This window comes from Blennius ocellaris, assembly GCF_963422515.1.
Source record: "Blennius ocellaris genome assembly, chromosome: 3".
NCBI classification, from domain to species: Eukaryota; Metazoa; Chordata; class Actinopteri; order Blenniiformes; family Blenniidae; genus Blennius; species Blennius ocellaris.
The window spans coordinates 4914572-4932528 of NC_137652.1; the positions used below are offsets into that span (position 1 = coordinate 4914572).

Genomic DNA, 17957 nt, shown 5'->3' on the forward strand with positions numbered 1-17957 from the left:
GTTGAAAAGCTGCATAATATGACCCAATTTAACGTTGCCATTAATGAAGACCGACAATCTTAAGCAGTCAAAAACATCAAAATGAAAGTCAGTGGGTGGAAACTGTCCTTCCTGTTACACACATGGTTGAACACGTTTACACTGCATTCAGTTTGTTCATGATTTCTTATTAAAATGACTCTTTCACTGTTGTTTGTCGTGTGTGTGTGTGTGTGTGTGTGTGTGTGTGTGTGTGTGTGTGTGTGTGTGTGTGTGTGTGTGTGTGTGTGTGTGTGTGTGTGTGTGTGTGCGTGCGTGCGTGCGTGCGTGCGTGCGTGTGTGTGTGTGTGTGTGTGTGTGTGTGTGTGTGTGTGTGTGTGTGTGTGTGCTCACCTGTGTGAAGGTCCTGCTCTGTCGCTTCATCCGGCTCTTGGATGGAAGGGACATGCTTGCCCCCGAGGAAGAACCGTAAAACATGATGCTGCCGTCGACTTGGCAAACGCCACAACTGGCAAAGAAGGACACCCTCTTTTAAACATGGATCACGATTATCCTCAATACATTGATTAACGCGCACCAAATGTTATATACTTGATCAAACACAAACGTGCAGATGCGGGGAAACACCTATAACAACAAATTGTTTTTGTTTTTTGGGGGTTTTTTTCTGCAAAGGGGGGTACCTTGTTCCTGGGAAAATCACCTCAATGTGCAGCAGCACCAGAAGGTTTACAGCTGAGGCGCAGATACTTTGCACTTCATTTCACTGTCACCTGTCACGCTGCAGACATAAAATAGAGGTTGTATGAATAACAGTTTGGAGCAAATATTCCGTGGTCTCTTTAATTACTAATTCAAACCACTTTCACATTCTCATGCACATCACACCATCATAATATATTTGAAAACAAACAAAAAAAAAATCCTACTTTGAGAATGTTAAACTTCTCTGAGGCCGAGTTATTCATCGTGTTAATTACACAAAACATACATTCCTTGCGAAATTTGCATTGGCATCCGACTCATTACGATAAATACGCGTTAGCTTTTTATTCTCTACACGAGCCTCAAACTTCTTCCACGATGACATTAATCAATGTCCCCAACAGAGCAAACAAAGAGGCACATGGTCGCATTGATTTGATTTTATTGTCCTTCGTTAATAATGGCCCTTTAGGGTTGCACGATAAAAGGGGATTTTCTTTTCTTCTTTCTTTTATGGCGTTGAGTAAAATGCCAATGTTTCATGCTTTTGGCTGTTTGCTGATGCATATTTTGACATCAGCTTTCATTCAGACATGCTTTGCATGTTATTATGGCGCCTCTGCTAAAGAGTGAGGAGGCGCTGCTGACAAAGAATTACACACCAACAGTTTGACAATCTCGTCTGATGGAAGTCAGGAAGTCATTGCAATTCACGCCATGGCCTTTTGCTCGTTTACACACTGGAGATGCCACCAAGATTCAACCAGGTCTTCACCAGGAATACTGATATTGGTGTTTTTTTCACATATTAGTTTATTCAAACCCATCTTGAAATTCAACACGATCAAGACAAACTCCCGCACCGCGCTGCTCCACCTCTATACCTCAGCAGACGCGGTCTCTGTCCCCACGGAAGGTGAGTCACGCTTCATTCTTGGCTTTGCGTGAACTCTTTTGACCGATAAAGACTTTCAGCGCGCGCTGCATCAGCAGCTCTGCGCACACTGTGCTGCGGCGCGCGCGCGCGGCGGCGGACGAGCGCGACGCACGAGCTCCACTCTCGCTGGAACTTATGTCCACTTTATATATTTGTCCTCCTCCTCCTACTCTCTCTTTCTCTCCGGCAAAATATCTGGCAGGAGGCCTAAAAGGTGTTGTTGTAGCTGACTGTGCAAGGGCTGCTGGGATAACGTGACTATTTAAAATGCCTGCTAATCCACTGTAATCTGGCTACTTGGCCGCAGTTAACTCAATCCTGGGACCAACAAACCCGTCCTGCATCAACACACACACACACACACACACACACACACACACGGGAAGGCCTAAATTTTGCATTAAGTTAGGTTGTGTTTCTTGACACAGGGAAGTGTTACGTTTAATAATCATGTCACGCGCGCGCGCGCACACACACACACACACGTGTCTGCCCTTGTCTTCACTTGCAGAAGGTCACAAATAAAAACTGCGTTGAGGAGTCAAGTGGAGACATTTAACATGATAGATGAAATTACTGTGCACAACTTGTGAGTCTATCCTTTTTCTTTTCCTTTTTTTTTTTTTTTTAAGCGTCAGTCGGTCTGTTTACCACTTCCGACTGACTGGTCGTCAGTAGCAACCGCCGTACCAACAAAAGGCAGGAGAAAATCCTCAGAAATTAATCCGCTGATGAGTCGACAGGCGCGGCACTGAAACACGGGCAGCCCCGGCCCCTTGACAGCCAGCAGGTGTGTCCACCGAGTCCCGCCACCCCCTTGATTAATTACCCCCCCCTCCACCACCCCCAAGTCTAGCCTGACTATTGTAGGCGCGTCTGAGCATCAATGAGAATAAAAACGCTTGTTACCGAGCGTGAGGCCGCCGAGAGCCGCGGCGCGTCTCTCCGGGAATAAAATAGGTCGCCGCAAAAAGTTGACGAGTGATTCCAGCAGTGGCAAGCCCACAGTCCTCCCCCCGGGGGGTCTCCTGGTGTCTGTTGCGTTCGTACTCACGCTGTCTGCAGTGCGTGGCTCCTCCATGGTGCTGCTGGGGAATCCTTCCTGCCTCCTCTCTCATTCCGCCCCCCCAACCCCACCCGCCCACCCCCGTCCCCCCCTGCGAGGCAGAAAATACCCTGCAAAAAAAAAAAATTTAAAAAAAAAAATTGAAGGAAAAACACACCACATACATATACACACAACACCCCGGCTGCCCTGTTCAGAGCGACAACACCCACCGGTCCGGGGCTCACACCCGCATCCCGTTAAAATATATATTAAAAAAAAACCAAAGCAAAAATAAAAAAAACAGCCTCCGTTAACTTGGGCACCCGCCAGCCGCTGTGGGCTCCGGTATCCGTGCGCTCATCTCCGCTGAGTGTCCAGCAATGCCCACACAGCCTCCGGCAGCCGCATTCCTACATCCACAGCGGTTCAACTGACGAACGGCGACGGAAAGAGCCGAGCTCGAGGCGCCGCTTCACCTCGGCACACCTGCTCTGGCAGCCGAGTGTGCGCAGACGACTCCCCCTGGTGGACAGCGGCGGTACGACAGCCACGCAGAGGCGGCGTGGGGACACAAAACTTAATCAATAATGAAGTATAAAATCAATAAAAAAAATGGAATAAATCGATGAAAGGTAGGAAGTGTCCTTACAATATTTGCTGGAGTGCAACTACAGTTTTATTTTTCATAATGTTGTCTTTAACTTGTTTACATTGTTAATAACAGACGTCTGATTCGGTTCTCCTGACCACAATATTTGTGTTCAAATCACGTGTCTGAGACGAATGATAGAGTAAGTAAATATTACACCATGGTACTTGGGTTTGTCACCAATTTGAGATGTGAACCAGAATATATTTCTTTTAAAATAACTAAGTAATCTGACACAAAGATGCAGATCAAAATGTTTGAATATTAATTTAAAAATAATAGCAGCCTTTGTATTACGTATCTAGACCATGTCTGTGTGTAATCCATCATATTTGCATAGGAATTATGTTTGCTTTGTTATTATGGACGGATAATAATATGGATGGATGAGTAAAGCTTACCTTGGAACATTCCTTTCCTCCACAGAGATGCAGTAATTGAGGATTCCTACAACATATCCTTAGTATTATATGGCTTTAAGAGTCCAAAAAGCGGCTATTATCTTATTCTTATAATTGTAATTAAGACGGTTTAGTTCCACTTTGCACTGTTTAGGTATAGCCTTTATTTTTTTAAATTACAACAGGAAAAAACATGATGATCAAATTCCTCCCCCACCCCTTTTCTGAAACTGTTATGTGCCTCCATGCATATTCCAGCCTTGGTCTTATGCCTTACTGCCACAAATTGCTTCTAAAATATGAGGTATCTTATCAAAAAAGAAGTTCCGCTGGAGTCCTTTCAGAGTCCTCATAAGAAATCTGATTTAAGGTGGACAAAAAACACTGATAGCAATATTTCGACAAACCAATTTATCACAGTGGATTTTAGAGTCCCCAAACCTGCTGTTGGTTAATATGGTTTCTAATTTATGAGACAAGATTCAGCAAGAAACTGCTGAAGTGTTTATTTACTCTATTTATTATTAGTATTTATAACCTCTGCAGACAAAAAAAAAAGAAGAGTAAAACGTTGAGTCATAAAGTATACTGCATGAAAAACTTTTTTTTTTTATTACAAGAGAAATAGAAAAGATAAAAGCATTGTTGGCATCATATCAGCTTATCACAGCACAAAAAGCACCACAGACACAATAACCAATATGAAACCTAGAGAAAGACACAGAGGATGTAGGATAATAATAATATAATCGGTCTTGTCAGACCAGAAAGAAAGAAAAAAAAAAAAACACCAGCGGGACCGAGAACCGAGTCAGCAGCTCCACAATCACAGAGCATCTCTAAATAATAACACAGAGGGTCCATGAAGGCTCCGCGGAGAGTTTTAGAAAACCACAGATCTGTACAAAGGCAGGTGGGCACTGTGTGTCTGAATGAAACAGATATGTGTGACCGAGACGAGACAAGACGCACGTCGAATCCTCAGCGTTCATCCCTGCAAATCCAAACCTGCCCGTGAGATCCCGTCATGACGCAGAGAGTCTGAACACCGAATACTGTGTATAGAGAATATACCATCTGCAGCCTCTCGTTTCCAACGGTGTGACGAAGGCATTTCGCTGACAGGAAGATGAACGGACGGAACGGAACACGATGGAGGTGAAGGATTTTGTAGTTACAACCCTGGTGTAAGTTATAGATCAAATATCTCAGTGTTCATGAATACTGAGATCAAATATCTCAGTATTCATGAACATATTTGATTGAGGTCTGGTGTTTGTTTGTTTGTTTTTTTAATGGTGACATGAGCTTTTGTTGTTGGACGCTGCAGCAGCAGCAGCAGAATGCTGCGTTCACACGCTGGCGCATGACTTTTACATTTGATCACTGTGGCTGTTTAGGAATGACCTTTGGGTGCACCGAGGCAGCAAAGGGTGAGACTTTCTGTACAAAGAGCTGCTGTTTTGCTCTCGCAGTTTATGTTTCTGGGTTCTTTTTTTTTTTTGCCTGCTTATTAATTTTAAAGGAGACTTTGATTCCCCCCCCCCCCCCCCCCCCCCCAGTTTTTCCAGCCTTTGCTTGCGCAGCGTTTCATCACCACTGACAAGAACAAAATCCTCTTTTTTTTTTTTTAATCAACTGGCTTTGTAATTTATGTTCAACCAGCTGTTGGAGCTTCGATCAGCGTCTTCTGAACAACCAGCAATGACGATCTTCGCTTCACAAAAGTACAAACTGGCCTATATGGTCATGCACCCTGACCGAGAACATTAAACCTCACCAAACCAAAGGCAACAAGTACAAAGCAGTCAGAGGCACAAAGGGACGGGTTATAACTAGTGCTGTTAATAGATAAAAAAAAAAAAATGCAACTAATTAATTGCACAATTTTCTGTAATTAATTGCGATTAATCGCATTGTTTATCTCCTGAAGACTGAAGCTTGAAATGAAATTTATTCAGGGGAGAGCCAGGGAAAGAGAGAAAGAGTATACATTAATATTTAGTCTTTCCTCCAGTTTTAACAGTTTGGTGGCTCCTGGTCAGCCAACATGGCAACCTGCTGTTTTACTGCACAATTACTACTGCAGTCGGCTTTTCAAAGTAAAGCTATTGACTTTCACCTTTCTCAATCGGCCGTCAGGTAACTTTTAAAGTGAAACTTTCTACCTTGATATTATTCCACGGGGTATTGTGTTGCTCTGTTGTCACGGTGCCGCATCCAGAGACCTGCTCATGCTCAGCTAAGGGAGTAAAAAAACAACAACAAAACCAGAAGTAAACAAAACTTACGTGAATGATGTTAAATTATGTAAACGAATTAAACGTTTCAAATCAATTTACGCGTTATCTTTGACAGCATTAGTTATAACATCTCCATAGTTGGGACTACATACTCTGGGAGACCGCCATCATGTAATACCCAGTGCAAGTAATTTGACACCATCCTCACAACCCTCAAGCTTGAACTGCCTTGCACTTTAAAAGTAGTAGTCGTAGTTTTTGGTTGACTGTCATACTTTGTAAGGTTATTAATGTACGTTAACACTAAAAAAAAAAAAAAAAAAGGCATGGCTCTACTCATGCAAATGATATGGGATTAGATTCTAACTGGTAATATCGTTTGGTTTTGCATCACAGCATCTTGATTACTTTCAATGTGGCTTTACAAATGTGGACTTTTCTTGATATAATCAATAGTTGGACATATTTCCTATCATCGTTTAAAAAATCTGAAGGAAAACATAATTTTTGAAAAAAAGGCGTCGCCCTGAAAAACTGATTTTTTTCCCCCCCCTTCTTTTGCAGCCAGTAGTTAAGACCTGAAATGACGGGCAAACCTCCTTAGTTGATATTACAGCCGTGCTCAATATGAACGGCCATTATGGCAACAATAATGCACATATCTAAAAATACTGAGGACAATCATCGAACCCCTTTAAAGTTGTGAAAGTCAATAACTGATGGTGTGGAACTGAATCCGGTGTTCATACAAATAATTTAAACCATTGCACGATAAGGTCATCTGCATCTTCTATAATTTCTCAACAACTTCTGCACTTGCATGAACGAGAGGGAAAAAAAGATTTCTGTCATCTTCTAAGAGATTATTCCTGTGTATTTTTTTTTTTTTTAAGACAAATGCAAAATGCACATTTATGCCTTTTGCAGCAAATTCAAAGGAGGTTTGAATATTTGTTTTCTCGGTCTTCAATATAATCAACAAGCACATTTGGTGTCTTTATATTTGCTGCGATTTTATATAGATTTCTCACTATTCCCCGCCCCTCCCTTTGCTTAAGCTTCCTCCCGTTTGGTGGTGTGTGAAATATTACCCATATGTAAAGCTCAGAGGAAACCTCTGGAAACAGCTGCGGCCGCTTGAGCAAGCCCGCAAAGCTGCATGGAGAAGTGCCGGCAGTAAAGAAAGCAGCTTCACAGCCACTGTCGCTGCAGAACAGCACCCAAACAACCGGAGCAGCTTTAGTGGTCCTTTAAAAAAAAAAAGAAAAAAAGAAAAAGTGGCTTCACAGACTTTTAAACCTTAAACGATCCACATCCTGAGAGACACACAGAGGTGAAAATGAACAGGAGATTAGAAATGTTGTTTTTTAAATACCAAACGGTTTTGACCTTTTGGTCCTCGAGCCACATTCATCTCACTGTACAAGCTTGTCCAAAATACCATGTGCCACCACATACAGTTTACCACTAATAATACACACATATTTGAAATATATATATATATATGTATATATATATATATATATATATTTTTTTTTTTAAGATGTTCAACATACATGCGTTCACGTGTAAACATAGACTCAGCCAATAGAAGGCTTTGGATTCATGGGGGTCAGATAGTAGAGGATACACCCACGCACGCACGCACGCACGCACGCACGCACGCACGCACGCACGCCACGCACGCACGCACGCACGCACGCACGCACGCACGCACGCACACCACCATACACACACACACATACACACACACACACACACACACACACACACACACACACACACACACACACACACACACACACACACACACACACACACCTGAGATGCCTTAATAGTGGGCCGGATTGTTCAACAATACTATAGCTTCAGTTTCCTTTCAAGTGTGAGACATTTGTGGTAGTAGTGTGCTATCGGTTGCGGCAGTAAGTCAGTCTTCTGGCAGTGCTGAGTCAGACAGTGGGTTGTTTTGTTTTGGGGGGTTTTTCCCCCCTACAAGGTCCAACCGTGTAGCTTTGATGAGCTATCAAATAGTTTCCATTCATTTAGGATGAAAATCATGGTAATAATCAAGTAATACTAAGAAGAAGAAAAAACATGAAAAAAACAAAACAATATATATAGACGAGTTCAGCACGTCTTTGATAAATACTGTATAAATTGAACTGATGACTTCACATACTAAACCTAATCAACAAGAGTAAACTATTAGAATTCAGTAAATATACTTGATAATCTACTGTGCAGAGCCTATAGCGAATATGGAAGCACACAGGTAAAATCTCCAAGATACAACGGAGGGGGGTGGGGGGGGGGGGGGGGGGGGGGGGGTTGAAGATCACAGCAAGTCACTGATTGAAGCAACCCTGGTTAAAAATCATACAGTGTACAAAGTGTCGATAGCACAACTAGTAACAATGAGAACACTATCCAGAGCTCTGAATCTGAACAGTGAATAGCTGATGTTGTGACCTCCTTAAGCGGAATCCAGTGTCTGTTCATGACAATTTACCTAAACTAATTACCACGGTCAAGTTGGCGAATTGTAAACACCGTCTTCCTCTGGATTATCAGACAATGCCTTCAATTCAGCTTCCCAACACTGAATCTGGACGTGCACCACAGACAGAGAGAGAGAGAGAGAGAGAGAGAGAAGAGAGAGAGAGAGAGAGAGAGAGAGAGAGAGAGAGAGAGAGAGAGAGAGAGAGAGAGAGAGAGAGAGAGAAACTCCAAGAATAGTGATTAACCCCTGACCATTGGCGTGAAGCCAAATCCCTACAAAAACTGTCACGAATAAGCAAAATAAACTGAAGTGGGGAAGAAGAAGAAGGAGGAGGAGGAGGAGGGGGAAAAAAAAGAACAGAAGACAGGAGGAAGCTGTGTCCCAGTTCACTGGCGGCGTCACTGTGGGAGGTCTGTCATTGTACATGAGACCCGACATGAACTGTGTGTGATGGTGCATTCAAATATCCTCATCAGCTGGTAAAGTCCGCAGGTACCACGTCACACGTATGAGGTATTTGAGGAGGCGATCAGAAACTTAAGAATGCAAAGTTTAACTTTAGGACGGAGGAAGTCCTCCACATAGTGTCCGCTCGCTGTCTGCCAGCGGAGAGGAATGAGAGGCACTGGATCAAGAAAGTGTTAATATGCTATACCTGCCCTGTTTTACCAAGCTGTGCACAACTGCAGGGCGGGCTGTTGTTGCCCCGGGCTTTGCCTCGCAGGCTCACACTGCGTCAGTCGCCCAACCAGTGGGGGGTTTCTGTGCCGTGTGTAGACATACAGGGATGCTGTAGGTGCAGGCATCGAATGGAGAAGAAATAGAAGAATGGCAACTCTTCTGCAGGACAACGACAGAGAAACCGATCGTTTAATTCCAACCTTAGTTGTTTGTGCCGTTTAAAAAAAGAAAAGACGTTTTTATCAGTTATAATCTTGGACGGATCTGCTGGCTGTCCCAAGAGTCAAAAAAATAAATAAATGAGAGGCAAGTTTTTTCTTTTTTTGTTGTTGTTTTTACATAACATATCTTTAGAAATCCTCCAGAAAACTTAAGGCCTGCTTCAACTCTTTCACAATCAGGGCATCAACTCTCCTATTTATTTTTCTCTTGAATTAAAGACATTTCATTCATTTAAGTCACGTCACATGTGGCCCAATAAGTTTGAGTATCATCATTTAAAAAAAAAAAATCAAATATATAATTTCTTTAAAACATAGATTTATTTATATCCTATAAAATCGTAAGTATGCTTTGTTTAGGTAACTGAAAGAAAATGGTGGAAGAAGAAAAGATTAAAGTTTTGGTGTTGATCTATGGCTAATTTTTGGGAAAAATGTGCTGCGAGTTATTATAAACAAAGGAAAGGGTAGTTTATGCAAGAAGGCAAAAACATCGTCTATCAACAAGCTTCTGCTGTGCTTTCAGAATATAGTTAAATCACACAGGAAATGTACTTTCTGGGGTTGATCTATCATTAATCCAGAAACAAGGTTTCCCCAAAATAACTTGTCATTACAATTTGCACTAATCTTTGTCCACCATTCTTCAAAGAGTGGCTTCCCCTGCCCTGCCTGCTGTGTGAAGGCAACTTCTTGGTGCTGAGTATGAAAACGTTTGCTTTTACGAGATGAGGAGGATCCTTTGAACGCACCGTGAGTGTTTATGGGCTAACCCTAAACCCCCCCCCCGGGCAAGCTTCTGGAAAAGCCGACCTTTGAACTGGGACACGGCTGGCATCGTTCTCCTCAAACAGGAGCCGTATCCCACAAGGTCAGCGCTGATGTCATCTGGAGGTCTGGACCTGATTGGCCGGCTGGGCGTAGAGGTACTTCCAGATGGCGTAGTAATGTACGGACGCCCCCATCGCCACGAACATGTGCCAAATGGCGTGAGCGAACGGGACGATGCCGTCGCTCTTGAAGAAGACCATCCCGAGGCAGTAGCAGGCGCCGCCCATCAGCAGCTCGCACAGGCCCGCCTGCTCCGGCTGGGGAGGGGGAGTCACAAACGTTTAGTTGAGAGAGGAGGACCGGAGAGCCCAGGCGAGAGCGGCAGGGCGGGGAGGGAGGAATGACTTGAACTCACCATGGAGAGGATGACCAGGGCAGGAAACACTCCCATCACCGTGTAGCAGATCAACTCCATGATTTTATACCTGACCGAGAGAGAGAGAGAGAGAGAGAGAGAGAGAGAGAGAGAGAGAGGCTCCTTTAGACATGCAGGTTCACCCTTAACCTTGAGAACGGGCCGTACAGACGTAGTACACCAAGTACTCTGGTTTTCAACAACATACAAAAAAAAACCCCCAACAACATACAAATGTGTTTTTGCCGTTCATACATTTGGGGTTTTGATTTTTGGTAGCAGTTGAGAGAAACTCGATATGTTTTTGACGCATATTGCAGGTGTTCTGAGGAGAGTCCCACTCATTCTAGTGCAGGAGCGACAGATGGGTTTCAAAAGTATCTTGAAATGTGCCGGACCGGTAAAGCAGAAAAGACGCTTAAGATAACAATTGTTTCCATTTATAGAGCAATGAGGCACAAATATATTTTTAAAAAGTCAATGCTTAGGAAACAATCTAATCACAAAACCTGCATGACTTGATAAAAAAAAAAAAAAGAAGAAGAAGAAATACAATTTTACGTCACGCTATGTTTTTCTGTTGTAAGATGAGTCGTACTGGTGGTTTTGATGCTAATGCTTTTCCACCACCAATAATTGAAGCAGTTGTCAACGGTCTCTAATCCACAGGCGACATTATATCTGCAGCTCTTGTTCAAATGGTGCAACAACAATGAACCAATTAGAACCAGCAGTTACTTTAAAAGACACCTCTTCGTTAATATCTCATTTGGTCACAGCGAGACGCCGAGGCAGAGCTGCGATAAATGTCTTTAAAGGAACTCTGAGCATATGTCAGAGACGGACCATGAGATGCTGAAGCTGTTTCTCTGCTTTTAATATTTCTGTTTATGCCAGCTTATTTGCATTCACTCGATTGAAAGGTTAAAATCCAAGCGAAGACAAAACTGTTGTTCCGTAACTGTGGAACAAGGTGGCTCTGTGGTGACTTATGATTATGTAACATTATTATGTCGATGTAGCTCTAATTCAACTTAAAAGAAAAGGGTTCATGATCACAGTATGCGACCAGACACAACACATTAAAAAAAACAAAACACTTGAATATGTGCAGAAGCTTTAGAGAAGACTGCGATAGGAAGACTACACGTGTTATAATCCTGTTTCTAATGTTAAATCCCGAATCCATGCACAATGGGTCAAAACGTCACCAACTATAAAGAGTCTATTTCACTACCGCCAATAGCGACAGTAAGCTGAAAGCTAAATGCGTACCTCTCGTGGAAAAAGAAGACGTAGGTGGTTCCGAAAGACGCCATCACCCACACCAGCCAGCGCATGTGACAGGCCCAGGGACCCAGCTCCCGCAGGTTCAGCCTGCGGAGGTTTCATCAAGTTCAAATACATAAAAAAAAAAAAAAAAAACCCACAACACAAAACACACTCGTGTGTTTATACCACGGAGCGTAGGAGGCGGCGATGAAGAAGTAGATGACCATCCTGTCACACATGTGGAAACAGTGTTCCACCGACCTGGAGAGAGAGAGAGAGAGAGAGAGAGGGGATTTTAAAAGACGTGTGTTTTAATTTGTGGATTATTTTCTAAAACGCAAGTCAGATCAATATCTGATGTGAATTTTACACCTCAGCAATTCTCTTCCGGTAAATTTGCACTGGAATCAAAGAAACATTTCACATTCGGGCTTAAAGCGAAGCAAACAGGCTGCACCCACAGTAATGTTAAATAGTCCAGGATTTTTTGTTTTTGTTTTTCCCTGAGGCGTAAACAAGTAAACACTTAGGGTGTCCTTTATATGAACAATATATTGTTTTGTTCTGGAAAGTAATTGTAATAAACTCAACAGAATTGAAATAAACCACTACAATAAATGGGTTGAAAACAGATTTCAAATGAATAAAATAGATGTAAAAGTGATAAGAAAGAAGGGAAATTAACTGTAACATAACCGTCAATGTTGTCATACAAATTTGCACCACAAGGGGGTGTGCAGAGTCACTAAGTTTAGCAAATTGGAAAAGAGGAATGGTTAACATCCGAATGTCCTCTTTTCACGTGAAGACGGTAAACTTTCGGTAGCTCTGGCTGATTTGTTCACGCGACGTGTGCTCAAGCTTCAAACGCGACCGAGAACGACAGTTTAACGTCACTTGACTGTTTACGCGGTACTGTTTACCGCCAACTAGTGGCCCGGCATTCAAACTGCAGCGCCGTCCACACCTCTTGCGATTGATTGCATGTGCACAGCGATCATTGTTCTCCGTTGTGTGTAATGTGGAGACACACACCTGAGTATTACCTGCATTGTCTTTGTACAACCGCTTAAGAAATAAAAAAATAAAAAAAACCTTTGCACGTCGTGTGACATGTTGAGACGCTGCTTCATACCGTAGGTGGCTCTTCTTCCAGGCCACGGTGTGGAAGAGGGTGGAGATGATGAAGAGCGAGCTGAGCCCCGCCCCGTACACCCAGGCCGACAGCTGCTCCCATTGGTCCCCCGACTGGAAGTGCAACAGTGAGCTGCCCAGGAGGCTGGGGATTATCCATAACTGCACCACGGCAAGGCAGAAACAAAACACCGGGCTCAGAGCGACAAGCACAAACATTCGGGATGAACTGTGATCGTCTTCACTATTTATGGAGGTGCGGTTTTAAATCAGCCTGCCTGTGTCATTTAATCGGTTATGTAATGGTGTGTGTGTGTGTGTGTATGTGTGTGTGTGTGTGTGTGTGTGTGTGTGCGCGTGCGTGCGTGCATTCACCGCATGCGTGGCACAGTTGGCAGCATGCTCATATTCTGTCGGCTGATATCTCTTGTTAGGAGGAACACGGTTGTTCATAAACCTGAAAACGAGCAGAGACACACAGGCCACAGTTAATATCCGTTAAATAAAGCAACACGACATTTAAAAGGGAAAAAAAAAATACAATCTAAAGCAAATTTTTAAAGATCTAATTTTACTCAGTTCACTTGTGTACCAGTGTATTTTTTTTTTTTATTGCATCAAATCTATTCTTCGCAGTCGGTGGATGTTGATGTCAACAGTTAAATTAAAATAATAATAATAATAATGATGATGATAAAAAAAAAAACTGCTAATATTGCCTTTTTACCATCTATCTACCGTAAACAACTTTCGACTTCAGCTTTTCTCTGGCATTTCTGTACAAAAAGGGAGAAAGTGATTGAAGAAACAGGCGACTATTTTCTTTTTTAAATGCCCCTCTTGTAGTTTTTGACTCATAGTTCATAATTATTAAGTACAGGGTAGAGGGAACACACGTTTTCAATCAAAAAAAATAATTTATGGACACTGTGTGTTTGGTAAAAGTGAAAACTCGCAAACGGATGTCTCTAATTAGTGTTTCAAAATTGTCAATACTGGTCAAATGATCTTTCATTATGAAACACAGGAAGTTCTGCATTAAGAATCTAAGTGAGTCTCATGTTCACTATGTGAGTTAGCAGGACTTGGAGAAATAGCCGATAGATCACCACTGAACATTTCATGCATATAGATTTATAGATGCGTCACTTTGTGTTTATATTCATTTATTATTCAGTTTTCTGAAATGATGCGCTGGGTGGGGGACAAGTATCAGCTTTCCCAATAAAGGGCCTCCAAACCCTCCCGTCACCTTCATGATTTCTGACTCTGCATCAGTCAAATTCATATCCTGAACTTAGGAACAAGATTCAAAGATGTCACATAATAAGATTTGAAGGCTCCTTCCTGTTTTGTGTCCAACCATACTTTATTTTTTAATGACCTCCAAGTTCTTTCTCTCTTTCCATATTTATCCTCATTTTGTATTTGAATGATGATTAGTAGCAATAAAAAGCTGCTTGTCATTTGCAATCATCATCTTGGGCTAAAACGATTAGCTGAAATATAAACGTTCTCAGAAATGTTGTACCTAGTGTGAACATTGACAAATGTTTAGGAATTAAAGCCGAAGATGTTAGAATTAAAAAAAAAACTCCTTGAACGCTGGTAATTGTTTCCACTTTTATCTCAGCGATGCTGAGAAAAAACTCTCCGCTCACTAAGCAACGCGCGGTCGTGCTTCAACTTGTTGCCATGACTGCTGTTGCCTGGCAACAGCGGGTAACGGACCGGCTGAACCAGAGGTTCAACCCAATGATCTCTCCCGAAAACTGTTCAGAAAAACACGCACACGCACACGCACACGCGCACACACACACACACACACACACACACACACACACACACACACACACACACACACACACACACACAGACACACATACACCACACACACACGCACGCATGCACGCACGCACGCGCGCACACACGTAACCACAAAAACACACACGTGAGCGCAGTCTCAGTCTCCCTTCACCAAGAACACTGCACACAGACACTCAAACAAACAAACAGCTCGGGAGGTAGCTCCGTCAGTGATGTCACTGTTGTCATGGAAACCACAGAGCAGGGATTGTCTTTTTTTCTTTTTTTAACAGCAGAAAACTCCTTGTTTCTTTCATTTTTCTTTCCTCATCTTTCTTGACAATCTCTCTCTCTCTCTCTCTCTCTCTCTCTCTCTCTCTCTCTCTCTCTCTCTCTCTCTCTCTCTCTCTCTCTCTCTCTCTCTCTCTCTCTCTCTCTCTCTCTCTCTCTCTCCTGCTGTACGCCACGTCTCCTCTCTGTGTGCCGATGATTAAATTAACATGCAGGGAAGCAAATAGACAAAGACATCTATGAAGACACAAACACGTGCGTGCACACACACACACACACACACACACACACACACACACACACACACACACACACACACACACACACACACACACACACACACACACACACACACGGTACAACCCCTCCCTATTTTTGTGCTGTATCTTGCAGAGCTAGATTTCATAAGAGGCCTAGATTTAGTGACGTCCCTGTTCCCGCACGCGCTCACACACACACACACACACACACACACACACTGTTCTAAGACTGGTGAGTCCAGGCTGCCATGAAAGAGAGAAAAAAAAAAACCCTCAGTGCTTCAGAGAATTAAGTCATTTTTTGTGCACTTTTAGATGCTTCAAGACAAAGGGGAGGAACAATGGAGAACAAACAGCTCGCAGCATCGTATATATCCACATATGTAAGGTGCCGTCTCATTGGGGGGGGGGGGGGACTATCCTGATTTTCTGAAACCCCTTTTGATCCTGGAGAGAGAGAGAGAGAGACAGAGAGAGAATACAGATTCATGGGGGAAAAAAAAAAAAAAAAGCTGAGGGAAAGACACAAAGTCCACCTCGCATCAGAGCAGTTATGTAAAACAAGGCGGCTCATCCTCGCCTCTTTCATCACCGATGCTGTTTTTAGAATGACACTCATTTCAAGTTATTAATAAGAATCAAAGCACCACGGAAATACACCGTCCTGTCCCAAATAAAAAGCTTCCTCCGCCTGTGTCCAACACTGGCCTCACCACTCTCTTTATATATGTGTGCGTGTGTGTGTGTGCGTGTGTGTGTGTGCGTGTGTGTGTGTGCGTGTGTGTGTGTGTGTGTCACTGCCAGACCCAGCAGGCTTGGCTGGGTCATTAATGACTTTATCAAGCTGGCTGATAATTAGGAGGGCAGAGGCCGAGGCGGAAAGACACAGTGGCTGGACAGAGTGGAGCCGAGCTGCAGGAGCATCATGGTGACAGGACAGGACAGACAGACAGACAGACAGACAGCTCCGGCTGTCTCGCCCGACCACCGGGACCTCGGCCCGCCTCACAGTGAGCACCAGTTACTATTTGTGGCGCTGCGTGACGTGTGCGCCTCGTGAGCGCCGCTGATCATATAATCAAGACTTGTGTCAGTCCACTCACACTGGCTCTGTCTTTATCCTGGCACCTGGTTAGTGTGTGGGACGCATCAGGCAGGAAGGGAACATTTTGTCCTCAGAGAAGATGTGTTAGAAGCAAAAAAAAAAAAAAAATGGGCGAATGTCAGGATTTGACGGGAGTTTGAAGAGGGCCAAATTGTGATGACTTGACGAGTTTCAGAGCCTCGTCCGCCGGTCTGTCTGTCTGCAGTGGTCGGGACAAAAACAAGAACAAAATGTGTCGGAAACTTATCGGCATCCGACGCGTGTCGCGAACGAACGACCGAACAGCGTAGGACGTCCTCGCTGCGTTGTTTTAACAACACGTCACACCTCGTCGCAACAGGCCAGAAGAACTAAACCACCACAAAACATCTGGGAGAAACTTGATGCTGCATGACAACAGATGCAAGTGTGACGTGATTAAAACCTAGAGCTACACTCGGTAGAGCGCAGACCTTCGCCACTGCCTCATTTGTGTGCGGAAGCAAGTTAGCATCACCGGCACGGTAGCGGTTAGCTCATATCGATGCTAACTGACTGAAACGCTTGAGCAGGGAGCGTCGCCATGGCAACCGATTGGCGCTTCGAGGAAAACAAATCATCCATGAAGATTTCATGCAATTTGAGAGAGTCGCTCTGTGAAACGTTGGTTACACACACACACACAGACACACACACACACACACACAGACACACACACACACACACACACACACACACACACACACACACACACACACACACACACACACACACACACACTGGACCACGGTGGACTTAAAGGATCTGCGGCTCACGTCTCAGTGTCAGATACCACAGCTCAGAGTTCCAGACCTCCATTAGTCAGAGCTGCTAAAGGAAGCAAAAGCACAGCCTCCATGATGTTATTCATTAAACTGGTGTAAAAAAAAACCTCCAAACTAAACAGTACAAATATTATATATATATATATATAATAATATACAGCATTTGATGACAAAGACAATGTTATATCCAGGAAGGAGGATATTCAGCTTTTATCATCCTGAAGTTACTCAACATGTTTGATTTTTTTGGACGGATGATTGGAGAAAACCAAAAAAACGACATATAATCATGAATAAATAGGTAGTATCATAACTAAAATCCCAAATCCCAGTAATATTAATTACAAGTAAAGCAACAACTGTGAGCATGTGCTTATTTTTAATTATTTCTCAGTTGTTTTTTTTTACTTATTTTTGAATTTTTGACAACAATGACAACACAGATACTCTATTCTGCACAATTACATGTATCACACCTGCAAATTACCACTTCAAATATTTCTCCAATTCACTCACAAACGTGTGCATCTTTTTTTTGTTTTAAGAAAAAGTTATTTACTTAAATACATTTTCCATGACTTTTGGATTTTTGTAATAATTATAGCCTCTTTATTTATAAGCTGTTATTCCATACGTTTCAGTTTGTGTGCAATACATTTAAAATATATGGACATTTTATTGCTTTGTTGTTGTTTTTTTTAAAGACGAGGAAAATAAACACTGTGTGCAATGT

General features: G+C 42.9%; 2 protein-coding genes across 2 annotated transcripts in view; both read right to left on the reverse strand.

Moving 5' to 3' along the window:
- The window catches only part of radil (Ras association and DIL domains), a gene marked incomplete at its 5' end in the record, with an annotated part of 21612 nt that extends 21156 nt beyond the window's left edge, over positions 1–456 (reverse strand). Inside the window, one exon of the mRNA XM_080519581.1 lies at positions 373–456. Within this exon, the coding sequence (XP_080375707.1) occupies positions 373–456 (84 nt within the window). The remainder of the gene's footprint in view (positions 1–372) is intronic.
- Positions 457–10251: 9795 nt separating this feature from the next.
- Positions 10252–13412, reverse strand: LOC308128685 (monocyte to macrophage differentiation factor 2-like; the record flags this gene model as incomplete). The annotated part of the gene is made up of 6 exons (XM_080494339.1): positions 10252–10455; positions 10554–10623; positions 11829–11930; positions 12012–12086; positions 12961–13121; positions 13335–13412. The coding sequence occupies 6 exons, from the start codon at positions 13410–13412 to the stop codon at positions 10252–10254; spliced, it is 690 nt and encodes a 229-aa protein (XP_080350465.1).
- Positions 13413–17957: the final 4545 nt, after the last annotated feature.